We start from the raw sequence: 25,555 nt of genomic DNA, 5'->3' as shown, positions 1-25,555 counted from the left end.
TGAGCACAAAGCCATGAGTAAGTCCTAAACACAGCAATATTATGCCCACCCTACCCTCACCCTCACACACAGAATATATCTCGGACTTAATCAGGGATAGACAAGGAGGGCTGCCTTCATTGCCACTGCTGGGATTTCACCAGAATGAATAGTCCCGGCTGGATTCAGAGGCTTTCAGCTGGGTCAGGTTGAGGCTAGAGACTCAGGGTCCCCAAAGGCATGTGGGGCCAGCGGCCAGCTACTTGACCATGCCCATCTCTCCCCCAGGTGCTTGGAGTCTCAAACACTACATGGAAAGCAGTGAAAGTTCAAGAAACTTGAGTTTCAGAGATTTAGATCCCGTGGAGGACAGGACCCTACCCTGGCTCTGGCCTAGGGACCCCTCGTCAGTTGAGCAGGGCCAGACACCTTGAACCCAGAGCCAAGCTTTTCGGCCACGACCTGGGGGTGGCAGCCAGGCGGCTCCCGCCCTCTGGGGGCCTGGGGAGGGCAGGACTCAGCACACAGCTGGCCAGCCTGCAGACCCTGCATTCCCAGCCTCCACTGGAGCGTGTCCCTGCTCAGTTCCAAGCCCCAGCTGTTCAAGAACCTTCTGCCTGAGGCTGGGGCTGGATCCTGGAGCTGCGGCAGAGTCCTTGCAGGCCCCGGAGGGCCTGTCCCGTGGACCCCCAGCAGAAGAGGGAGGGGACTGTGGGGCTGCCCCTGCCAGGCAGGGCTGCAGTGGGCGGAGCCGCCCTGTGTGGGTGCTTAGACACAGCCCCCACCGCAGGAACACAGCACCCCTGCCCCCTCGGGTGAGCCCTGGGACCCTTCCAGGGAACTGCTTCCTGGGGACCACCTGTCTCCTCCCTGCCTGCCGTGGCATGAGCCCGCCAAGAGCAGCACGGCGGGGCTAGGGGGCAGCCCCTCCCAGCCCTGGGAGGGTGGAGGAATCCAGCCCAACCTCAGCCAGCAGAGACGGCCCTGCACGGCCAGGCACATACTTGGCAGAAAGCAGAGCCGGAGGCGGCTGGCCGGGGGAGGTCTGGAGGGGCCAGCCCCCCACCCGCGTACTGAGTTGGCCCAGACGCCTTGTAATAAACCCTTTACAGCCACATGTCGTCCACTGTTTCCTATGTTCGTCATTTGTTTCCCCGGTGAGCTATTTGGCCTGGAAATATGTCCCCTCCCAACAAAAATGTCACCAACCAAGGACCCTCTGGCCAATGAAGGTGATCAACATCCCTCCTCCCACCTGCTGTGTGACCTTCCAATGCCCTTGCCCCCTCTGGGCCCCTCCAACTGATGAGCGAGCTCTTTCCCACCCATTCTGGGGTCCTGGCCTGAGCCCAGAAATGCAGGGTGGGGGAGAAGGGAAGGAGTGAGAGGGGGGTGGAGAAATGGTCAGAGTGACAAGCGCGGGTGGGGGCAGGTGTGCCAGGCACCAAGCTGCAGAACCACTGGGGCTCCAGAGGTGTCAGAGTAGGAGGGCTGGTGCGAGAGCGCCCCTGGGAGGAGAGCCCAGAGCACCACACGCAGGTCGGGGTGCAGGCGCCCAGACCCCTGCAGACAAGTCAGGAAGCCCGTCACCAGGCTGCTCAGCAACCTCAGCCCAGTCACACACAGGCACTCGCTCTCTCCTACTCACTCTCTCACACACATACACACACACACACATGCCCACATTCACATACACCCATACACACATGCTCACACATATACTCACATACGCTCACACACATACCTACATATACACTCACACATGCACACACGCCCACATTCACACTCATACACATTCACATACACACATACACACATGCTCCCACACACACATACGCTCACACATACCTACATATACACACACATGCTTACACACACACTCACGTTCACATACACTCACACATTCACATACACACATACACACATGCTCACACACATACATACGCTCACATGCATACATATACACTCACATGCTCACATTCATATACACTCACACATATTCACATACACATATGCACACATGCTCACACACATACCTACATATACACTCACACATGCTCACACTCACATGCTCACACTCACATACGCTATGCATATTCTTACACACATGCATACTCATACATGTTCACACTCAGACACATACTCACCCATGCTCACATTTATATACATGTTCACACACTGACACACTCGAGCTGTTTCATACAAGCAGCTCATACGTTCACCTACACACATGCTTATTCTCATACTCTTGCTCATACATACATGCACACATTCACACATGCTCACACACCCTCACACATATTCGTACACCTACTCATATGTACTCACTCATATACATTCACTCACACGCACTTATACTCACCTGCTTATACACACACTTCTACATATCCACACCTGCTCTCACACACAAGCTCAAACACACATGCTTGAACTCACACAGATACTCACATATCCTCATACATGTTTACACACATATACACATTCATGCCTGCTCACATGCACTCACACACACAGACTGGAACACACTCACAGTCTTACACTTATGGTCACAGGCATGACCACACAGCTGCTCACATGCAGCACAGTCCCCACAGCTCTATCTGCCCCCTGCCCATGGCTGCAGTCAGGCCCCGCCTAGATGCCCCCTGGTTCTTCCCTGGCCTGGAGAGGTCCTCTTGTTCCTTCCTGGCCCCTCAGCTGGAGGGTGTGCACTCACTGCCTCCTCGTCACCTCAGGGCTGTGCGGTGGAGGGCACAGGGTGAGAAGCTGTAGAAATGCTCCACACCAGGAACGTCACCTGAGGTTGACCTCCAAGGAGTCACCCAACAGCCACACAGACTTCCTCCCAGGGTCTTTGCCTTGTCTCCCCTGTGCAGGTCCAGCTGGGCCCCCAAATCAGGGGCCAAACTCTCTCAGCCTCCCTGGCACCACTCCAAAGACAAGGTGTCAGAACTGCCTCTGAGGAGGGGGTCTTCTCCAGGGAAGGTCCTACCACCAGAGAAGGAGGCCCCTCTGAGTGTCCTCTGCCGGGCCAGACTGTACCCTGGAGCCAGCCCTGCTGAGCCTCAGCGTGCTGGCAGCACCCTGGTCGTTCCCTCTGCAGGAAGGCTTCTGCCGGTGTCTCCAGTGCTCCCCCGTGCTCTCCTCCCAGCCACTCCTGCTGAATTCGCACCAAGGAAGGCTTGGCTACCTGGTACCCTATTTGGGCCTCTGCCCTTTTCTGTCAAGGTGTGCTGACTGCTCTGAGGCACTGAATGCTCCACTGACACGAGGTCCCGGCACCCAGGCCTTTTCTTTTTTTGTCCTTTGTTCCTCCAGTGTTTCCATCCTCATGATCCCAGGACAGCTGCTGCATCTCCTACATCACGACCTGTGTTCCAAGAAGGAAAAGGGGAGTGGTAGAGGTGTGAGCAAAGCTGGCACTGTCTTTAGTGAGGGGAGTGACCCTATGCAGGAACAGTTCACCACGTCTCCTCAGCCAAATAACTCTCCAGAGACCATAATGGCTGGAACACCCAGGGAGAAGTTGGCCCTTTTTTATTTTTCTAGATTTCTTGGACTTTACTATTCATCTTTTGGGGGGGGTGTGGTGGGACCATGTGGTGCCAGGTATTGAACCTGCCCCCACCTCATGCAGACGTGCACTCCAGCTCTTTGGGCTTCTCCCAGGCCCCTGTCAGCTACTCTTTCACTGAAACAGATTTTAATTTTACTATTCATATTTTCATTTCCAATATCCTCCTTATTTATTGCTTCTTGTCCATGTTTCGTTCTTTCAGGAAATGTCTGCATAAGTATTTTTGATGGTGCCACTTGGTTTATTTGAAACTCTCTTTCGTGGGCCAGGGAGAGTGCTCAGTGAGCTGACGCACACCAGGGCCAGCTTGCATGCTCCGTACCAAGGAGCCAACAGAGCACTGTTGGGTGCAGCCCCAGTGACCCAAGAATAAACTCTCACTTGCACCCGGAGTTCTCAACCTTTCTTCTGGTGTCACTTCTCTGGACAGTTCCTTAACCACTGATTCTGCCAATACCTTCACCTCTGTCCAGAGGCGGTGAAGCCCAGAATGTGAGGGGTCACCACAGGCTGACAGTTACAAGCCTGCAAGAGGGTCCTGTGGTCCTGGGGCCACAGGAGCATGAGCACGTGGAGAGCCATCTCAGCACTGAGTGTAACTCTGCAGAGGAGAGAAGAGCGAGGACACGCCTCAGTGGCACGACACACCCCTCACAAGCCACTCCACAGACCCGTCAGCGGCATCCGTGTGCCTGTGAGACGTGTCTGATGCATGGAAGGAAAGCTTGGCGTGGCCAGCCCAGGAGAGAGGGCCGCGCTGCACAGCACAGGGCAGTGGCAACACCTGCACCCACCCAGCATCCCTGAGGGAGTCCACAAGTGCCCCTCCACCCTCCAGGACTCCCTCGAGGCCAGCGGCTGGGGCCCAGGGTGCGAAGCCGGGCTGCAGCCAAGACAGCGGCACTCAGCACTCTGGCAGACCACCCGGCGGGACAGAAGGCAAAGTCAATGTGCTTTTCACAACTGGAAATCACGGGGGCCTTGTGTACCTCAGGACGAAGCCCTGGGTCATGCCAGACACTCAGCCCAGGCAACACGGTCACTCAGGGACTGGCCTGTTCTGTCCCCACAGACGCAGCCCACAGCCTGACTGGGCCTGGCCTGCTCTTCCCACAGACCAGTGGCTCCATGCTGCGTGTTGCTGCCACCCAGGCCTCCTGCGTTCTCCCGTGTGTCCTCCACTCTGTCCCCTCCTTGGCCGCGCCCCTTCCTATGCCCTCCCACCTCCCCTCCTCCCTACACTCTCCCTTCCTTCCCACTCCTCCCGCTGCTCCCTGCTCTGGGAGGTGGGCCTCTGGCTGCCCAGCTAGTAACCACAGCAGGAGCCTCTGCGCTCTGCACACCCCCACCCCCACCCCAGCCCCATCGTTTCCATGGACGTGGGCCCAACACAAACACGAGGTGGGGATGCTTGCCTGCCAGCCCGGGGCCCCCCACAGCACAGAGCTGGTGGGCAGATGAGGTCATTGCCACAGGGGCCCTGCTGGGGGGACTATTTGTTTGGTCTTGTGTCCATGGCAGCCTGCTGGACCCTCCTCCCACTTGTTCACAGGAGCTTTCGCTGTGAAGGAGCCACCCAGGCCCGGCCCCACCCCTGCCGCACCCCTCCTCGCCTGGCCCAACCCAGAATCCAGGGCTGTCAGGCAGGACACGGCCCCGCCTCCAAGGGGTCCAGGGCAACAGAGGTCCAGAAGCCCAGTGCAGACCATGCCAAGTAAGGTCAAGACACTCTCCCTCCTCCAGGGACCGCGGGAGCCCACTGTCTAACCAGGACCGCAGGGTGGACAGCAAGGGGTCAATGGGGCTGGCATCCTGTCCTTCCAGGGTCAGCTCTGTGACCTGTGGGCTGGACAGAGGGAGAGAGGCCCGGGGACAGTGCTGAGGAGCCATGGACAGTGAGGAGGGCAGAGCTGCCTTCCAAAGGGGAACAGCAGGTAGGTGCTGGCCAGAGCTGACACAATCCAGACAGGGAGGTGGGTGACAGGGCAATGAGCCAAAGTGAGGGGCAGGGAAGGGCAGAGGAGCAGGAGAGCAAGTCAAGGTGGGCACCCTAGACCAGCCCCAGCACATCAGCCCACCACCAGCTATGCCCACCACTCCATGCTCTGACCAACAGGCTCACGGATGCTATGACCCAGGTGGGATGGGGCAGCCCCTGCCACGGGCACCCAGCCAGGCCAGGCGGGGGCTGGTGATGGCCAGGCGCTGCCCCTCTCCTGCCCACAGCCCCCACTGTTCGGGCCTTGCCTTCCAGAAGCTCCCTCTCCTCCATGACCCGAGAATGCCCCTCGAACACCAGGGGAACTGCCCAGAGGCCATGACCTCCAGGGTCCCACATCCCACAGCCAGAGGATGCAGCAGCCACGGCCTGCCAGGCAGTCAGGACCCTTCTCCTCCCCTCCTCTCTTTCTCTCCGCCTTCGCCCTCCGTCTCTGAAGCCAGCCTGGAAGGCAGGCGGGAAGCAGGCCAGTCTGAGACATTACCTAACTGTGCCTCCTTACCTAATCCCGCAGCCATCTCCTGCCCCAGCAGGCCAGGCGGCGTTCCCCGGGCCTGGTCTCCGGCCATCTGTGCAGCCTGGCTGCCTCCCCACCTGCACGCTGCACCTGAGGCTGGTCTGCAGGAAGCTGCTCCCTCCACATCGCCACCCTGCCAATGTGGGTGGGACCGCGGGAGCCCACTGTCTAGCCAGGACCACAGGGTGGACAGCAAGGGGTCAATGGGGCTGGACGCCCTGAGCTCGGCATCCTCTGCTCTACACGTCTGAGCATACATGCACCCGGCCCACACTCACACACATGCTCACACTCATGTGCAATGTGCCCAGCCCACGATCACAGACACGTATGCACGTGTGCACACACAGATCCACTCCATGCTCAGACATATATATATACATATATACACACACATATGCCCACAGATTCATCCCAGGCTCACAGACACATATGCACATGTGCACACACAGATCCAGCCCTTGAACACATAAACATGTATATACATATGCTCACAGATCTAGCTCATGCTCAGACATACATATGCATGTGCACACACAGGTCCAGCCTGTGCTCACATATGTGCACCCAGTCCACTCTCACCCACAAGCAGGTCTGTATGCACATGTGTGCACATGGGTCTCCATGCTCACAGTCATGCACACACAGATCCACAATCACAGACACACACAGCCCAGGGCTGGGTACACTTGTGCACACGTGCTCACACACTTGCTTGCACACAAGCACATGCAGAAGGCTCACTGTGTGCACACAGTGCTCACTGCACGTGGGACCAGACCTAGAGGGGACACCGATGCCCGGACCCCGTCAGGGCTAGTTGGCTGTGCCACCAGCCTGCCCCTCTCCACTTGGTAGCCTGCACCTGGGCTGGAGTCAGCTGCAGTCTCAGCCCCTGTGGCCCAGCAGACGAGCCCCAGTCAGCACCAGCACCTAGACTAGGCAGCTACAGTCGGCTCCTGCCTCGGCCCAGCTGCCCTCTGCAGCAAAGCATGTGTGCACATGGGTCTCCATGTGTGGATCTGTGTGTGCATGGTGGGCAGTAAGTGGAGGGTCGCACTCCCTGCAGGTGGTAGGGTTCACCAAGCTCCTCAGTTCTGCCCGAGGAGCCGGGGGTCTCTCCCAGCCTGGCAGAACAGCCGGTACCAAGGGTTCTGGGAGACGGTGTCAGTGTCCTCGGGCTGAGAGGGAGCACAGAGGGGCAGAACCCTCAGGGGGCAAGCCCAACCGAGGGATACTGGGCAGGACCTGAGGGGCAGCCAGGTGTATCTCCAGGGACTGCCTGATGCAGCCCATTGTGGGGGCATTAGAGGCAAGTTCCAGGGAAGGCAGAGCCACAGGCAGGGAGATGGTCCCCTCCACCAAGGAGGGGGCACAGCAGGTGCTCAGGAAAGCACTGGCCTAGGTGTGCTGAGCCTACAGTGACCAGAAGCTCTGCCTCTGACCCCACGGGGCTCAGGCCTGGAGAGACAGGCAGACTTACCCAAACAGAGACCCTCTGAGCAGGAGAACACTGCCCACATACCCTGGTGGACAGCAACACTCTGGCCAGCCCATCACCCCGGGTGTTGGGACCAAGTCGATGGATATGGCCCCAAAAGTCACCCCCTTCCCGAAAGCTCAGAGTGTGACCGTCTCTGGAACTGGGGTCTTTGCAGATGTACCTCATTGGCGATGTCAAGATGCAAGTGTCCTGGACTGTCCAGGGGCCTAAGTCCACAACAGGTGTCCCCCTAAGGGACAGGAGAGAAGGAGTGAGGAAGAAGACACTGCCCATGGCAGAGGCAGACCCCTAAGTCCAGGGCTCCCCACACGCCCTGAAGACAGCAGAAAACCTTCCGGTTGGCAGGAGGGCGGGAGCCGCCCCTGGTACCAGCCACTTCTGGGACAGTCAGCCATGTCCACGGCCCCGGAGCAAAGCAGAAACACGCCACTCTGAAGCAGTGGGCACGGGGCACCAAATCTACGCAGGAAAGGATCGGGCTCTCAGCCATCAGCCCCATGGAGCCTCAGCTTCACCAGGAGCCTCCATCCCTCCCCACCACACCCGGGTACATCCCTCCTCCCTCTCACCCTCCTCTCATGGCCATCCCAACTGACCCTCCTCCCTGACCTGCTTCCCTCGAGGCCCTACAGCCTCTGGCCCTCCTTCCTGAAGGCAGCAGACTGAAATGGGCTATAATTTAAAATACATTTATTCTGTGTTTCCATTTGTTTCTGGTTCTGTTACACCAAGCCATTAAATAAATACATTCTCCAAGTCGCTCGAGTTACCTACTCGCTGTACAGATGAGGTAGAGAAACCAATGGGCTCCCAGGGACCCCAACGCAGGGCGAGTCTCGGGACAATGCCCCCCTCTCCTGCCAGCCCCGCCTGGCCACGGCAGAGCCATGTCCACGTGCCTGGGCAGGGAGCAGGCGCCTGGCCCCGCCTGGCCCTCAGCATGGCCTTGCGGCCCATGGCGGCCCCCGCAGATGCAGAGCAGGGCCCTGTGCTCACAGAAGACCTTCTTTGGAGAGGTCCTCGACCCCAGGGGAGGGTGGGGAGACCATGGGGGTGGCCCCAACAGCGGGGTCGCTTCTTGGCTTAGCCAGATGCTCTGACGTAGATTTATATGGGTACAGACCTACCAGCAGACACGTGCAGTCCGCCTTGTTTAAAAAAATATGCTTCTTAATATTTATGACATAGAGCTTAACATGATTTAAAAAATAGCCTTCCTGCCCCGCCGCCTCAGACCCAATAGTGACCGAGCTACGGTCTTGTCACGGGAGCGGCCCAGGTGGTGGGAGCGGCGCCGGCTGCCCAGCCCGCTTCAGCAGGCTGGAGAGAGACCTCCTCACCTGCCGCAGGAGCCCGCCCAGCAGGGGCCACTGGGAGCCACAGGAGAACAGACTTTGCTATTTACAGACAGGGGGAGGGCCAAGCCACCATGCCCATACAAAAAGGCTTTCTTCTAAACATACAATCTCCGTGGTTCCCGGAGCACCAGCCCCAAGAACCCCGTTTGCTCAGTAGTTCCCGCATCCATGCTGCTGCCCAGCTGTGTGCCCATGCCAGGAAGGGCCTGAGTGAGGCTACTCCAGCTGGCCACTGCCCAGATCGACACGGCACACATGTGCACAGGCTTGTGCACAGACCCCAGACACACGTGCACACACATCATGGACACAGACACACAGCAGACCAGGTCAGGGTCAGCAGAGCTGAGAACGGCCTCCGGCTGCCGGCTGCCGGCATATCTGTCCCCATGCTGCTGTGACAAAGCCAGCTGTGGCTTCCTCACAACATGAAGTGCCCCCCGCCCTCAGGGTGACCACTGCCCCTTTGCTCATGTCCATGGCAGGGGGATGGGGGACATGCGTGACACAGGTCAGCTTCTGCTGCCCACCCCTAACTGGAGCCCTCATGCAGCTCAGGTGTGGCCATGTGGCCCACAGGGCACACAGCGGCCTCACGGGGTCAGGCCTGCGCCTCGGGACCCGGCTCCAGCGGCCTGAGAGACGGCCAAACAGAGCCGACACTTCTTCAGAAACAGCAAGGCCCCCAGGGTTAGTGGTTACCAACACAAAAGCAGATAAGGCAAAGAGGTCAGGAAGGGGTGTGGGGGGGAGTGGAGAGGCCCTTCCAGACTGGCCAAGAGTGCAGCGCGGACATAGTGAGGGTAGGAAAATAATAAAAATATATTAGTTAAATAAAATAACTTAAGTCACTGATCTCACTCCCAAGAGAAGTGCTCGATGTCCAGCGGCCAGGCCGCGGCTCTCCTAGTGGTTTGACTCCACAGCAGAGCTGGTGCAGGACAGCTCGTGGGCGGGCACAGGGGCGGGGGGGGGGGGAGGAGGGGCTGGCACTTGAGACAGTGCCCCTGCCACTCCTCAGAGGAAGGCCAGAGACGGGACAGGTGGGACGTAAGTCCCCAAACTGGCACCGCAGACGGGACGCAGCGTGGCGAGCACGGCGTGTCAGGAGGGCAGGCATGGCCGACCAGACCGCCGCCGCTCTGGACCGCTGTGGGGACAGTGAGGGCCGTGCAGAGCCCAGCCTCAGCCCTTGCAGGTGTACACCTCCTCGCGCTGGGTGCACTGTCTGCACTCCACGTAGCAGCACCAGCGCACCTGGCACTGGCAGGGCCGCGTCACCACCCGGCTCTGCGTGTTGTACCCACGCCCACAGCAGATGCTCTCACAGTTCTTCTCGCGGTGGCACCGACGGCCGGCGGTGCCCGGAGAGAAGCGGCCAGCCAGGCAGAAGCTGGGCGAGTCGTCCAGGTGCACGAGCTCAGGCGTGCGGGGCAGCGGGTCGCCGCCACCTGGCCCTGCCGGCCGGCCCCGGGGCGGGGGGAGGGCCCCCGCCTCCCCAGTGGCCTCGTTGGTGGTGCTGCCCACCTTGAGCGCCGTCTCGTACTTGTGCTTCAGCCGCTTGCCCACCTCGTGGAAGGGCGCCAGCTGCCGCCAGCAGGTCCGCACGGTGCAGGAGCCCGACACACCGTGACACTTGCACGTGGTCTCCACCCCTGCCTTGATGACCTGGCGGGAAGAAGGAAAGCGGCTCGAGGGTCACGCAGTGGGGGGCACCCACCTAGCCCCAGCCCCGCACCTCACTGCGAAGGGGAGGGTGCCTCGGGGCCTGTGGGCAGTGCTCTGGCCAGAATCCAGGCCGAGAGGCCTCGGGCAGCAGAGTGGGCAGAGAAGCCTCAGAGGGAGGGAATCCAGAGTGCCAGCCGGCACCCACGCTTGACACTTGCTGGGCACAGTGGGGGAGAGGGCCGTCTGTGCGGCTCAGGCCTTGACAGGGCCCTGCAGTCAGGGTTTGGCTGCCTCACAATCCCCTACCTGACACTCCTGCCCCCCACCCCGCGGTCTCTAGACCTATGTAAAAGAAAAAAATGCCAAGGCAGGGAAGGCCCCTCCTGAGTGGGCAGCAAGCCAGGCCCCGGCTGCAGGACGGCCCCGAGACAGCCAGAGCAGGGGATTAAGATACATAGCTGCCCGCAGGCCAGGCAACGGCACAGCCCCACTTACTGGGGTTCTGCTGCTGAAGAAAGTCAGACAAATTTAATTAAAATGCTGCTTACCTAGGCCCTGGGAGCTAACGGGGTCCCTCCCTACTCCAGCTCTTCATTAATAGTTTACAAAGGGGGGGGCGCCAGGGGGAGGAGCCCCCACCTTGGTAGCCCACCCCAGAGGGCGGAAGGAGGGACAACAGCTCTGGCCAAAGACAGGGGAAACTGCCTCTTTAAACAGGCATGACTCAGAGCAGGAGTGACTCGAGCCCGGCAAGCACAGACCTCCCCCCACCCAGCCTGCCCCTGCAGGGCAGACACACCCTCGCTCCAGACCCCAGCCCACCCGCAGGCTCTGCGGGAGCACCCAGTGTGGGGCTAAGAGGTAGGGCGGCTGGCCCACAAGGAGGGGGAGGGGGAAGGCCTCCGGGAAGAGGGCCAGCGGCCCTGCCCACCCCAGGAGAGCCCAGCCTGCCCCCGTCCTCTCATGTCTGTTCACCCACGCGGTCTCCCAGACAGGTCGGCTGCCCCGCAGCCCCCCGAGGCCCCTCCTGCACTGGCCCCCGTGCCCTGCTTGCCTTTACACCCACGAGGTTGTTGTGGAAGTCCACCCGGGCGCGCAGGTCCTTGCTCGAGCGCCGGCCCAGGAACTCCTTGACGAACTTGCTGCTGTACTTGAGGTTGTCCCCGCAGCCGCCCCACTGCCAGGCCTCCCGGTTCTCCAGGTCAGGCGCCTCGTCACACGTGCAGCGCTCCATGCGGCCGGCGCTGCAGGCCTTGGCCAGCGCGTGCGTCAGGCCGGCCGAGGAGATGGCGTAGAGGAAGGCTGTCTCCTTGAAGCCTAGGGGGCAGGGGCGGGGCAGGGCGCCCCAGCAGGAGGGGGTCACGGGGAGGTCTGCTCTGTGGCCAGCTGTTGGGGGAGGGGTGGCCAGCCCCAGGGACACACACACGGTCAGCAAGTGCCCGTGACCAGCACGCCGCCGCCACAGAGACTCCAAGTGTGCTGGCCCCGCACCGTCCCCTCAGGGCCCCGGGAGCAAGGGAGGCAGTGGAGAGAGACTTGGAGACTCCCAGCTGGCACCGCCAGGCAGGGCAGATGGGGGTGTACGGCCTGCCAGCAGCCCCACCGCCCAGCGCCCGCCCGGCATGCGGAGGCCCACCTCGCTTGAGCAGGTTGGCCCGGTAGCGGCCCTCCAGGCTGCAGTTCCAGCGCTCGAAGCGGAACTGGTACTGGCACTCGAGCGCGCTCATGCTCACGGCCTCCACCAGTGTCTCCGCCACGCCCGGGTCCCGCCGGCACATGCGCCGCTGCTTCCGCTCCAGCTTCAGCCGGTCGCACGCCTTGTAGTGGGCCTGCGCGGCCGCCGCGGGCTCTGGGCTCAGCGGGAGCACGGTCAGGGGCTCACTGCCGGTCAGCCTGGACAGAGAGAGCCAGAGTGAGTGTGGCAGGTGGGCCTGGAAGGGGGTACTCGGGGGCAGGAGAGGCCCGGGGCGGTGTGCACTGCTGGGCACTGCTCACGGGCAGTGGCAGTGCCCTGCACTCGTGCAGCGGGTACCTGAGGGTCTCCCCGACTCCCTCCACGTCAGCAACCCAGCTGATGGCAGCCTCCCTGCCCCATGGCCTCCCCTGTCTCCCAGGGCACAGCCTGGCCTAAGGTCACAAGGGGTCAGTCTGACCTGAGGCTCTCAAGGAGTCAGCCTAACTCGGGTCTCACGAGGAGACAGTCTGACCCGGGGCTCACGGGCCAATCACATACCTTGCCCACCACCTCCAGGCCTGCTCCAGGACTCCTCCTGCTGGCCCTGATCCTAGGGCCCTTCTGGAAAGGTTCTGACGCGTGTGCACTTGGTCTATCAGCTACCCCGGGTGCCATATGCCCAGGAACGGGTCTCAGGAAGCCCTGCAAGCTGGTGACCAGCTTCCCACCCACCACCACACTCCTGCCTGTCCAGGACAGAGAAGCTGCTCCACACTCAGGCCCAGGGACCTCTCGGCGTCCCACACAGGCTGTGTATCTCTGCCCCAGGGGTGTTCCTTCCCGGCCACACTCTCAGCCCACTCAGCACCCCCTGGAGGCACAGTAGGAACTGCCCTCCTGTGTCCACCCCACCACATGCAGGAACAGGACAATCCCCTCGGGCCCCCTAACCGCCTGTTCACCTCTTGCTCCTCCGAGAAGTGCAGCCACAGGCTAATGCTGAGAGGACAGCCCTCTGAAGGAGGTGGGGGAGGCCTCCAGAGTGCCACCCTCCTCACCCAGTGCTGACACTGCAGGTGCAGAGCCCTCTGGAAACAGCCGCAGGCCGAAGCACAGTGGAGCACTTGGCTCTTCCCCGGGGCGCAGCCTCCAAGGGGCAGAAGGCTTTGCGCTGCCTCTCTGTCCAGCTTCCCAGGCCAGGCCAGGGTGCAGAGGCCTGGAAGCCAGAGAAGAGAGCCAGGCTGCTGCAGAGGCTGCAGGACACAAGGGGTGCAGAGGGTGGCCAAGGCCCTTTCTTGGCCTCTGGGAGCTCGAGCCCAGGAATGCTCTGACCTGGGGCCAGGGGACTTCACAGAAGCAGCTGGAGGAGAAGCCCTCATGAAGAAGCAAATGCAGAAGCAAGGCTTTTCAGGAAGAAGCACCTGGGACGGGAGCGAGGGGGTGTCAGCCCAGCCTCAGGGAGCTGCATCCCTGCCCTGCCAAGGCTTAGGGCACAGGGACACAGCTGGGGCTGGCATGCGACAGCTTTGTGGGCCCCAGGCCTCCCACCTGACTCAGGCGGCTACAAACCCGGGGACAGCTGTCTAGCTGGGCAGAGAGCACGGCGGGGACAAGGGCCAGGCACAGGAGGCCAGAGGAGCCGTGTCTCCACACAAAGGCAGCTCAGACATGGAAGGAGAGCTTATCCCGCAGGCAGGAATGCCAGCAGCTGTGACCAGAAGGAAACACTGCGGCCTCCACCCCAGAGTCCCCAGGTCACGCTCCCATGTGCTGGCACCAGGGCCCAGGGCCTGGGACAGTATGTGGAAGGCAGACTCTATATGCCTACCCACATTTTTCTGCTCTCCTGCCCCTGCCCAGAGGTCACCGGGATATCTGGGGGCTGCATGAAAGGACAACCAGCCCCAGCCTGGTGGTGGGCATCAGGCAGCCAGCCTATGGCTGAGGCCCTGCACACAGACACTGGTGAACTTCCAGGGTGGACAGTGGGCAGACGCTGCAGCCTGGGTGGGGGCAGAGAGGAGGGTGGTCACACCCACCCCGCAGCAGGATGGAGGGGGACAGAACCTTGGGGAGGTGCCGGGAGAGGGCACACAGTGTGGGACAGGGTGGGTGTCAGGGGGCCCAAGACAGAATCACAGCATGGGGAAGAGTACATAAAGGGCCAGGAGTGACAGGACAGCAGGGAGGGCATCTACCTGGCATGCAGCTGTCCTGGGTTCAATCCCTGGCAGCCCATGTGGTCCCTGAGGCAGTGAACCCTGAGGCAGTGAACCAGGGATAGCACCACCAAGGATAGCCCCCAAAATATTTTTCAGTAAAATTAACATAAAGAAGAGCCAAGGAGAGAGGTTCCCAAAGCACCTAGACGCAGTAAGGCTTTCCCCAGTGCGGCTCCCAGCCTTGAACATCAACACTCATCTACAGAACACGCCTCTCCGCAGCAAGTCAAAAAACAGTCACCGACAGATGACAGAAAAGGAGCCTGAGGATGTTGGCGTGCACGTGAGTTTGCGTGTGAGTGCCGGAGGAGCCGACCTACCGGCGCTGATGGCTGTGACAGACTGCCAGGAAAGGAAATGGCTCTCGGAACACCTCAGATGCTCAGCCCTCCTCAGGCGAGGCAGGACTGCTGCGTTCCACTCACCAGACGCACACAGAGGGTCCACAGACCACTGTGAAGGCCGCAGAACAGGGGAGTCCAGGGCTGACGGTGAAAGTCAACCCACCAGCTCTCTTTCTAAATCACGGGCCACAGGCACGACTGCTTCAAGACACAGGAATCACGGCTGCCGTGACTCACATCTGCACCTGGTGCTCAGCCCACTGTGAGGGTGTGCCTGCATGGGGACAGGGAAACCAGCTCCCCCCTGGTGGCCAGAGTCTGCATGGCCCACAGGCACATGCCAGTGGGCAAAGCCCTGGGTTCACTGATCAGCAGCAGGTGGTAGGGGCGCTGCTGGCTCCTCAGCCTCTGGTCCTGCCAGCCTGAGGCAGCAGACCTGCCCACAGCCCTCGTCCAGGGAGCTGGGCCTTCTAGACCAACTTGGCACAGTGTAGCACAGCCTGCGCCCCCCCCCCACACACACCACCCAGCTGCCCACCCCATGCCAGCACACCTGCTACTAGGCTCAACGCAGCTGCCAACCCCCCACCAGTGGGCGTCTGGCCCGGGACAGGCAGGTGGAGCAGACACATGGGCTTCCAGGCTGCCTGCTGGACCTGCTTCCTACAGTACATGACTGAGGCGCGTCACGGGGTACTTCCCTTTAATAATGACGTCAGGAGGATAAACAGGACCAGAGAGATAGGACGAGGGGAAAGGTGCTTGGTTTGCACGTGACAACCAAGTTGGATCCCCAGCATTGCGCAGGGTCCCTTGTGCCCTGCCAGGAGTGATCCCTGAGCACAGAGCCAAGAGAAAGCTCTGAGCACCGCCAGGTGTGGCCCAAAACAAGCTGTAGAGAAGTGGGCTGGACGGGAGAGACCTCCGTCTTCCTGTGCCTCCCTCTCCTCAGGGTCTTCCAATGGAGGGCTTGCCTGAGCTGCCCTCTCCATCTTCCCACCTGGCTTTCGAGGCCCAGCCCTCACAGTGAGGCCCAAGTCACCTCCCAAGGGGCTCTGCTACGTGGCCCTGCTCTGCTGTGTTCCTTTCTGGGTGCTCCCTGTGTGTCCCCAGCACAGGTCTAACGTCCTGTGCTGGGCGTTAAACCAGAAGGTGCCCCAGCACTCTGGGCAGTCATGGCTGCCCACCAAGGCCCTGGCCACACAGCTGAGAGCATTATGGCACCACTGAGGGCGGGGCATGGCTCCCGCCCCCCCCAACTCATGTCCCTCCTACTGACCCCGAAACCTCATCCCTGCATGTGAGCTGGGGGCAGACACCAGGACAAGGATCCACAAGCCAGAGCTTCAGGAAGAGCACATCCCTCTCCTCTCTGACAGTGGCAGTGCACCACAGACATCCACTCTGGGATTTCCCTCAACCCAAAAGAAACCCGTGCCCTCTGGACACTGACCCTTCCTGCGCCCAGCCCCTTCTGATCTGGCCCCTCGCCAGGCATCGTGCTGGACCTTCGTCCCGTGTCCTCCCCTTGTTCTCTGGCTGCGTGACACCTCACCGTGTGGATGGGCCCTACCCTCTGACTCCTCAGCTGACAGACGTGGGGACTGTCCGCCTCTTGTTGCTGTGCTGCTGGCCACTCATGCTGCTCTGTGTGGACATCTTTCACTTCCAGGTGGAGCTGCTGGGGCGGCTGAGGAAATGCACCCGCCGTGTGCAGAGTCGCTGCTCGTCTGCATGGGCCGATACCGACTCCAACACCCGCCTCTGTTTCCAGAGCCCCTGGCCCTTTCTGTGGGGGTTCTGTCCACGTGAAGCTGTCTCCACACCCCTGGGCTGGCTGGATCACAGCAGGTGCTCCGTGTCTGCGTCTGCGATGGCGACACCTGCTTGTCACCAGCTTCTCTTTCTTGTAAAACATGCTTAGAAGGCTGACATGTCACCACCTCAGACTTTTCAAAACTACAGAATTGGTCACCTGCAGAGCCTGAGTCACAATCCCCTTCTCTCTCGCTTCCTTCAGTCCTCTGAGAGGTCGTGTTCTCTCTCTGGCCTTGTTCTCCTTTTCTGTGTCCCTTGTGTGAACCCTGGCCACAGTTACTGCCTCAGCCTTAGCATGGGGCACTACCCCACTGCAATGCGGGGACCTTGTTTATCTTTCTCCTTAGCCCTACCACTGCCGCCCGCCATTCACTTCATTTTTTTCCTCCTGTCTCCTCTTGGACCCATTAAAAACATTTCATCCCCTTGAGAAAGCAAAAGGGATTGCCCTGCCACAGAGATGGGGTGGGGTGAAGGGGACAGGGTGGGGGTGGTGGGAAGGATGCTGGGACCATTAGTGGTGAAAAATGGGCACTGGTGGAGGGATGGGTACTCGAGCATTGTATGACTGAAACACAAGCACGAAAGTTTGTAAGTCTGTAACTGTACCTCACGGTGATTCACTAATAAAAAAATTTTAAATACTTTTTTTTTTTTTTTGCTTGTTGGGTCACACCTGGCGAAGCACAGGGGTTACTCCTGGCTCTGCACTCAGGAGTCACCCTTGGCGGTGCTCAGGGGACCATATGGGATGCTGGGAATCGAACCCGGGTCGGCCGCGTACAAGGCAAACGCCCTACCCGCTGTGCTATTGCTCCAGCCAAAAAAAAATTTAAATAAATTTTATCCCCACCTAACTTTGGGGGCTTTTATACTCATGATTTCCTTGAGCATCTCAGTGACATGAGTCTGATGCCTCCAGTGTCAACAGACACTGTCCCTTCCAGTGACAGACGCTGGCACATAACCCTGGACTCCCCAGGTCACACACACGACCACTGTATCTCCTGGGCTCTGAGGAGATGGCACTGAGCCCCCATCTCCCGACCCCAGGCCCGAGCCGTAGGCCTGTTGCTCCAACACGCATATCTATTTTCTCTTCTTGGGAAGGCCCTGGGCTTCCCGATGCCCCTGATGGCCCCAGCAATGTCTTCAGACCGCTGCCCTCTTTCTGGGCCCCTCCACACCCCCTGACGGGGCTCCTGGCCTTCTCTCTGCTTCCGTCTCTCGGTTACACTCTGGGTAATTTCTTCTGATCTACCCTCCAGTTTGCTAATTCTCTTCAGCTGTTTCTAATCTGCTTTCAAATCATTACTTAGAAATTTTCCCCGTCCTAGTTGGTTTTTCCAAACTTGCTGGGTCAGTTTTTGTGGTTTCTCTTCCTTGCAGACATCCCAGGCTTATCTCCCTCTCGGCAGCACCAAGAGGGCTGAGCCTGGCTGCCGCTGCCGAGTGTGCGGGGCCCCGGCAGGTTCCATGCCCTCGGCAGCCATGCCAGCTGTCCCATCCGAGAAACCATTTGCAAGAACAATCGGAAGCAACGGCTTACGGAGCACAAGCTGCACCTCTGGGGCCTCAGGCCGCAAACTCGTCTGAAAAGGGCCTTTGCAGATGTGTCAAAGCCCCGCGGTTCAGGACAGGGCTCCTGCCTGTAAAGAGCCCAGCCCTGAGCAGCCCAGCCTTTTCCAAACGGAAAAGGAGCCAAGGTGGGCACAGACAGGGCCCCCCAACTCCTGGCCAGTCACACGCCCACAGCCAAATCGCGGGAAAAGCACGAGGACAGGTGTGGCCAGGCCAGGAAACTGTCCTCCTCACAGTCTGGCCCTGCGAGCCGGGCCCTCGCTGCCCCCCGCAAGTCCTTCCCTCCTCTGTGCTGAGTGTCGATGGTTCCAACAGCCAACGGTTCTGGCCACCCCAGGGACACCCTGCCCGCAAATCTGCTCTCAGGCCTGGGAGCCGGGACCCTGTGCTGGGCGGGAGGCGAGACCAGAGCTCCAGAAGCCACAGGGCCCTGCCAAGGAAACCTCAGCCCCACCAGACGGCATTTCATTTCTGTGTGAATCCAACTCAAAACAAATTCCAGGGCTGAGAAACTGGCTCTGAGATTAACCCTCCATACACCCCACGGCTGGCAGGAGGTGAGGGAGAGAGGGACTGTTTCTGAGTGCTGTGAGAGAACCAGGCCCCGACCTCACCACTTGGCAGGGCAGCCAGTGTTCCAGTCGGCCCCCGGCTCCGTCACTGAAGGCTACAGAAGCTCCTGGGCCAGGCTGGTCAGCCGAGGGTCAGCCGCCAGACACGGGCCTGGGCTGCACCAGGCAAAGTGCGGGAGGAGGCCCTCAGCATGGCTGCCAGAGCAGTGCCCTCAAGCCCAGCAGACCCTGGGGGCTCCCGGCCTGCCAGCAGGGTCTGCAACCCCGAGTCACGAGTGCTCTGGGTCTGGCCTGAGCTTCCAGCAGTCACAGACCAGGAACAAGCAGGCAGGTTCCTTTATCTTTAGTCGGGGGCCACAGCTGTTTGTGCTTGGGGCTCTCTTCTGGCAGGGACCGGGACTCTGAGTGGTGCCAAAGACCAGACTGGGGTCAGCTGTTTGGTCAGGACAGGTCAGGCGCCCACCCTGCCCACCGTCCTCGGTCTCCAGCCCCAAGGTTTCCCCTGTCGAAAGGATGTGGGCAGGGCCGGAGTGCTACTACAGCAGGGAGGGTATTTGCTTTGCAACTGGCAGACCCGGGTTCGGTCCCTGGCATCCCACATGATCTCCCAAGCACCATTAGGCACAATTTCTGGGTGCACAGCCAGGACCAACCCCTGAGCATTGCTGGGTGTGACCCAAAATGCAAAATAAAAAAACAAACAAAAAAAAGTGGGGTAGGTGACAGCCCCTCTTGCCAGCTCCAGTGTCCCTTCCACCTTGTGGAGTGGCCCCTTTCCTGGCCACTGGCAGGGCTCAGGGGAGCAGCTCGAGGCCACCCTGGGGCAGCTGGGGGCAGTGCTGAGGCTCCCTGGCCCGAGGGTTGGGATGAGGCCTCGGCCCGGATGCAGCTCTGACGTGCTCTGGTCTGGGCGCCCGGCAGCCAGTGCTCGTGGCCAGACCTCCAGGCCACTTCCCCTGGCGCAGCTCCCTCGGGTCTGCAAAGAAAAACAAACGCGGCTGGAGGCCTGCCTCTTTCCATCCCCTCGTCCACAGCCGGCTCAGGAGCAGGGCCTCCAGCGGGGCGGCTGGGTTTCCTCCTGCGGCCAGAGGCGGCAGGCCAGGGGAACCGCGGGGAGGGCAAGGCGGGAGGGCCGGGTGCGGGTCACAGAGCCGGGCGGTCCATGTGCCACCCAGGTCGGAGACGCTGACACAGTCTGACCTCTGACGGGGCCCAGCACAGCCACCTGCTGTCCACTGCCACTGCCGCAGGGACCGGCCCTAGCCCTGCTGCCTGGCTCCCTTGTCATGGAGCCCTAGCCAAGGGGCCCAGACACCCAAGTCCAAGCTTGTGCTATCAGCTGCCCCCACCGGAAGTGCGGGTGGGACCAGGGTAGGGCAGAAGCCACCACCTAGGGCTTGAGGGGACCCAGAGGCCTCAGGGAATCCGTCCCAGAGCTGGCTGCTCTGCAACAGCAACAGGTAACGGCCCCTTTTCTGGGCCTTTCTGGCTTCCTCCACCCCACACCTGCCACCGGCTCCTGCTGCCCTCCTCTCTCCCCTGTGTCTCTCCCGAGATGTCCCTCAGCTGCTGGCCACGGTGGGCACGGCAGGGCACTCCATCCTAGGACAATGCACAAAGGCAAGGGCACCCCCTCCACGGATTAGGGCCGAGTGGGCCCTGCTGACAGGTGTTGTCTTTCCGCGGCCGGCCGCCAAGCTGGCTCTTATCAGCTCATCGCTCGGTGCAGGCACAGGAGCTGGGTGCACATTCTTTCCCAGGAGAAAGTGACCCACACACTTCTGCTATTGTCCGCGACATGGCCAGATCCCCCCTCCCCCGTGGGCACAGACGGCGCCCTCAGGCCACCCTGGGAGCCCAACAGGGTCCCACCGGTGCCCACAGCAACGGCGGCCAGGACGGCAGCGAGATCAGGCAGCTGTCCCATCCAGACAGCTGGCTGCGGCTGGACATCTGTGCACACAGCTGAGGGGAACCAGGTGGGCTTCATCTTCACCTCGGTGGCACCAGCCGGGACAGCCAGGGGCGCCCGCCTCTCTGCACCATCTGCAGGGGCTGGGGGCTTGTACCACCCCCCAGACAGAATGTCCTGGAGAGGGAGGGACAGAAGGCACAGGCGTGGCAGTGCCATGACCCCTCGCGCCCCTGTTCCTGGCTCCCCACAGGATCACAAGCCTCGTCTGTGGACCCCTACAGCCTGCTTCTTGCCTTCCCAACCACCTCTCAGCCGCTGGCAAGGGCACAGTGGCCCTGGGCTGCTCTGGACACTGCCTGATCTCTCCTGCCCTCAGGCTGTCCCCACTGACCAGACCCTAGAGACTGTCCCAGCACCCAGACCCCACACTGCACAGCCACAGGAGGGCTCCCCGTCCCCTGGCACTCCCACGCAGACTGTCCCATCTCCCTGCCAGCTCTCTGCAGGGTCCACCTGATGCTCTTGCCTTCCCGTCCACCCTTCTCACACATGCCTACCTGGGTCATCGGGTCTGGCTACTTGCAAGGGAGACAAAGCTCACCCCACCTCTCAGCACTGGAGAACAAGGTTCTGCCAGGAAGTCAGACCCCTCACACAGACACAGGGACACCCACCCTGCCTGTGACCACGAGACCCTCCGGGAGGCTCCCACGTGGGACCCTGAGCAGCCAGCAGACTCCAACAGAATGCACACCACCTGCATCCAGGCGCTCGCACGCCCAAGAGCAAGTCGTGCTGTGCAGGCATGGCATGTCTCACCGCAGCACGGGCCGCGGGGGCAGCACACCAGCTCGCCGGCCAAGGAGCAAGGCTTGCACGGTGCAAAAACAGAGCTGACAGCTCAACACGAATGACAGGAATGGGGCAGAAGAACGGCTCAGGCATTTCCCCCAAGAGGACAATCAAAGGTCTAAGGAGCCTGTGAAAAGGAGCTTGAAAGTGGGAGTCACGAGGAACACAATGACAGCCCCAGCGCACACTTCCTCACTGAAAACTATGAACAGCAGAATAAAGTTTCAGAAAGAAGTGACAGGAAACAGAGAGCTTAATGAGGAAGTGATAAACTGGTGGAAATGATTCAGCCATTTGGAAAAGGGTTCAACAAAGACTACGGAGAATGCTCAGAGAACCATGATCACCAGAAAAACCAAAAACACTCATGCACACATACTGGGTGGGAAAGATGACTCAAAGGGCTCTGCATGCAGAGGCCTGGGCTTGACGACCCCCACACAGTCCCCTGAGCACTATGGGGGGATTACCTTGTGCGCACTAGCCAGGGAGTCACCAGCACTACATGTTGTAGCCCAAATCTTCCCTCCCCCGAGGTCTGATGCAAGTGCTCACAGCAGACTGTGCATGCACTCCAGAGTGGCCCTAGAGAACTCTCAGCCACAGCCGGGGGTGCTGGCCCACCCAGAGGCAGATGAAGCTGAGTCTTGATACCTGCCACCTCAGGGAAAATGAGAAGCGAAGCACTTGTGTGCATCCATGAGGGTTCCACACCGACACAGAATGTGGATCGGTGGCAGCCAGGGGTGAGGTGAAGGGCCAATACAGGCCCTCCGGTGAGGAGAATGTTCTGGAACTAGATGGCAATGCCTGGCCTTGTCTGTACCCCTTCAAAGAGGACGTTTTCAGGACTCAAGTTTTCATCTCAATAACAAAAGCTTCTGACTCTTAATATCCTGTTGACCCCCAGTTCCCAGGGGCCCAAGTGCCCAGCCTGCCTTCTGTCCAGTTCCAGGCATCCTCATGCAGGGAGGCTCTGGCCTGGCTGAGCCAAGGCTGGTGATGCTTCCTCCAGGCAGCCCTCCAGGTCATCTGTGATGGCCGTGTTCTTGCACAGAGGCCTGATCTCTCAAGCCAACAGGCAGAACAGAGGGTGCCGGGGCAGCACCAAGAGAGCGTCAGGCTCACCACACTCCTCTGGAAGTGGCTCGACTTTAGTCTCAGCCTCCACTGCTGGGCTGCCACCAGAGCGTCTGCTCAGCACAGATTCCACAGCCCGGGGTCGGGGGCAGGGTGCCCCTCCTGACCACTCCATCCTCTCAGCTGATGAGGCCTGGGCAGGGGCCAGGCACGGCAAGGCCGGCCCCCACCCTGTCCACCAGGGACAGGCCAGGGCTGCTGACGACCCAGGCTTCCTGGGTTGCTTGTGCATGTCCCAGGGTCACGAGATGCCATGACCAGTCCCTTCCCGCAGGAAGCCAGGTCCACACTTCCTCCACAAGTCTCGGGCCAAAGTCTGGGCACTGGAGCACAGACAGCCAGCCCTGGTGCCTGGGCAACCAGATGGAAGCGCCACCTGCCGACCAACCGGGCCATGGAGCAGGGCCAGGCCAGGAGTGAGGGCAGAGCCCCTGCCCTGCGCTGGACTTGGCCCCAGAGGGTCCTGCCTAGCACGGAGGCCGAGTGGAGGGCAGCAGAAACGGGGCAGCGGCGGCAGGCGGGTTGGGCTGAGGCCTCTGGGAGGGGGCGGAGAGGGATCCGCAGCCCACGTGACCCTCCCCCAGGCCAGCCTCTCTGGGTTTCTGGGCTGTAACTGGAGCTGCGTTCCTGCCGGGAGCCCAGCGCCAGGCAGAACTCTCTGAGAGGGGGAAGGGAGTGAAGGCCTGGAGCCCAGAGCCGAGCTCTTGCCCTCTGCATTCCGGTGGGGAGTGCGGCCCAGTGCTCCCACGGAGAGGGCCTGGGGCTCTGGCCTCCTCCCCTCTCCAGTCGCCGCAGTGGGGAAGGGCCCCCTGCCTGGCGGGCCTGTCATTCTGGCCAGAGAAGCCAGGCCTGCACAGACCCAAGCGGGTCCCCAGGGCGCCCTGGACTCATGGGAAGGGTCACTCACGGGGCAGAGAGGGCTGTGGAAGGGCGGTCAGCACTCACTCCCGATGTCCCGTGGCGCTGAGCCCACCCTGCACGGCAGAGGCTCCCGAGGACCCGAGCCCCACCCCCTGCAGCTGGGTCTCCTCTGCCTGCAGAGGGGCAGCAACAGGCACAGGGTGTGTCTGGCGGCTCAGGGCTGACAAGGCTGGCGTGACTCACCGAGGACCTGTGGCCAGACGGCCATCCCCTGACCCTCCCTCCTGCCCGCCAGGGTGAGGCCAAGGGCTGCACAGATGGCGGGCAGGGGTGTGCCAGCCTCTGCCGGGCCTGGGCTCCGGGCCGACCAGGGCCAGGAGGGGCTGCGGGTGGGAGCTCTCGAGACATGCAGCTGACCCTAGAAGAAGACCCAGGAGAAAGGGGCAGAAGGAGAAAGAAAAACACAAAGGGAAAGTTTCCCATGAAAATATTTTATTTTCTTTGAGAACAGGATACACCTGCAGGCCTCCTCGCCCAGCCGGCCTCCCCGCCCTGGCGGGTGCCACATTTCTGAACCAACGGGGCCCTCTGCCGGCCAGGCCGCCGCGCTCCCACGCCCCGGCCACGGCGCAGGAACAGGTGACCGGCCAGTCGCGGGGCGCCGGAGCGGGGCCGCGGCCGTGGCCGCAGCTGCGGGGGGCGCGGGCCCGGCTGCCCCGGCCGGGGGCGCGGGCGGCGGGGGCCGGGGGGCGGCAGGGCGGGCGCGCGAACCCCGCCGGCCGCGGCCCTGGGCACCCGGGCTCGCGCGGACGCGCTCCCCGGGCCGGGCCCGACGAGCGCCAGAGGCACCGCGCAAGAAAAATAAATTCCTCCGGCGTGGAGTTATTTTTCTCCCCCTTTGGGGCTCAGTGCAAGGAACATCTGGATTTTGTACGTATTTTTTTGTTGTTGTTAAATTAGCTTCTCGCGGAGGGAGGAGGGAGGGGGCCGCCCGGGGAGGGCGGGTGGGCGGGGGTCCCGGAGGACCGCGCGCCCCGCCGCGGCGCACGCCCCGAGGTCGGGGCGGAGCAGGGCCCGCGGCCGCCGGCCCGGCGCGGCCGGCGCGACCCCCGGCCCCCGCCGGCCCCCGCCCGGCCCGGCCCCCGCCCGGCCCGCCCGGCCCCGCTGCCCCGCCGACCCCCGCCCGGCCCCCGCGCGCCGCGGACGACACCTACCCGAAGTAGGCGGCCGAGGGGCGCAGCGCGGCGAGCAGCAGCGTCAGCGCGAAGGCCGCGGCCAGCCAGCGCGCCAGCAGGGGCCCATCCAGCATCTTGCCGCCCGCGGCGGCTGACCATCGCGCTCCCGGCTCCGCGCAGGGCCCGCCGCGGCCGCCGCCCTCTTATAGCGCCCGGAGCGCCGCGCCGGGGGCGGGGCCCGCCGCCGCCGCCACGCCCAGAGGCGGGGCCCCGCCGGCGCGGGGGCGGGCCGAGACCGGGGCCCGCCCCTCCCCGCGAGGCTCCGCCCCGGGGTGTGCCCCGCCCCTCCCCTCGCGCGCCGCCCCGCCTGGCCACGCCCCCGCGAGTCGCCCCGCCCCGCGAGTGTGCCCCTCCCGGCCAGGCCGCGCCCCTCGCCCGCGGCCCCGCCCGGGGGCGTGGCCAGCCCCTCCGTCCCGCCCTCCGCGCGCTGCCCCGCCCCGCCCCTCGCGCGCTCTGGCCCCGGGGCGAGTCGGCCGAGCGCGGCGCTCTCGGCGGGCGCGGCGTGGGGCCCTGCGGGCGCGCGAGGCCGCGGTTCGGGGGTCCCGTGCCTGCCGAGCGGCGATGCGCCCCCCGCAGCCTGGAGCCGAGAGCGGAGACGGGGCGCCGCTGACGGGCGGGGAGGGCAGGACGCCGCTGGCAGGCGGCTTGGAAATGAGGGGCCCGGGGCAGCCCGGGTTTCTCGTGGCGCCCCGGCTTGGGAGCGCGTCCCCACCCTGCAGCCGAGCGCGGTCAGCTAGG

General features: G+C 62.0%; 1 protein-coding gene across 1 annotated transcript; it reads right to left on the bottom strand.

Moving 5' to 3' along the window:
- Positions 1-8,255: 8,255 nt before the first annotated feature.
- WNT9A (Wnt family member 9A) lies at positions 8,256-24,993 on the bottom strand. Its single transcript, XM_055126576.1, has 4 exons — positions 24,797-24,993; positions 12,239-12,495; positions 11,657-11,919; positions 8,256-10,602 (listed from the first exon to the last, which is right to left on the bottom strand). Exons 1-4 carry the CDS (start codon positions 24,889-24,891, stop codon positions 10,120-10,122), a joined length of 1,098 nt encoding a protein of 365 aa, XP_054982551.1. The 5' UTR covers positions 24,892-24,993; the 3' UTR covers positions 8,256-10,119.
- Between the last annotated feature and the right edge of the window lie 562 nt (positions 24,994-25,555).

This window comes from Sorex araneus, chromosome 2 (genome assembly GCF_027595985.1).
Source record: "Sorex araneus isolate mSorAra2 chromosome 2, mSorAra2.pri, whole genome shotgun sequence".
NCBI classification, from domain to species: Eukaryota; Metazoa; Chordata; class Mammalia; order Eulipotyphla; family Soricidae; genus Sorex; species Sorex araneus.
This window is presented reverse-complemented; position numbering and strand designations above follow the sequence as displayed.

Excerpts from the sequence above, each read along its gene's own strand:
- WNT9A (XM_055126576.1), bottom strand. The coding sequence starts at position 24,891 with ATGCTGGATGGGCCCCTGCTGGCGCGCTGGCTGGCCGCGGCCTTCGCG. Across the intron at positions 12,496-24,796 it reads CCCTCGGCCGCCTACTTCGG|GCTGACCGGCAGTGAGCCCC; the intron begins GTAGGTGTCGTC and ends CTCTCTGTCCAG. Across the intron at positions 11,920-12,238 it reads GGCCAACCTGCTCAAGCGAG|GCTTCAAGGAGACAGCCTTC; the intron begins GTGGGCCTCCGC and ends CCTGCCCCCTAG.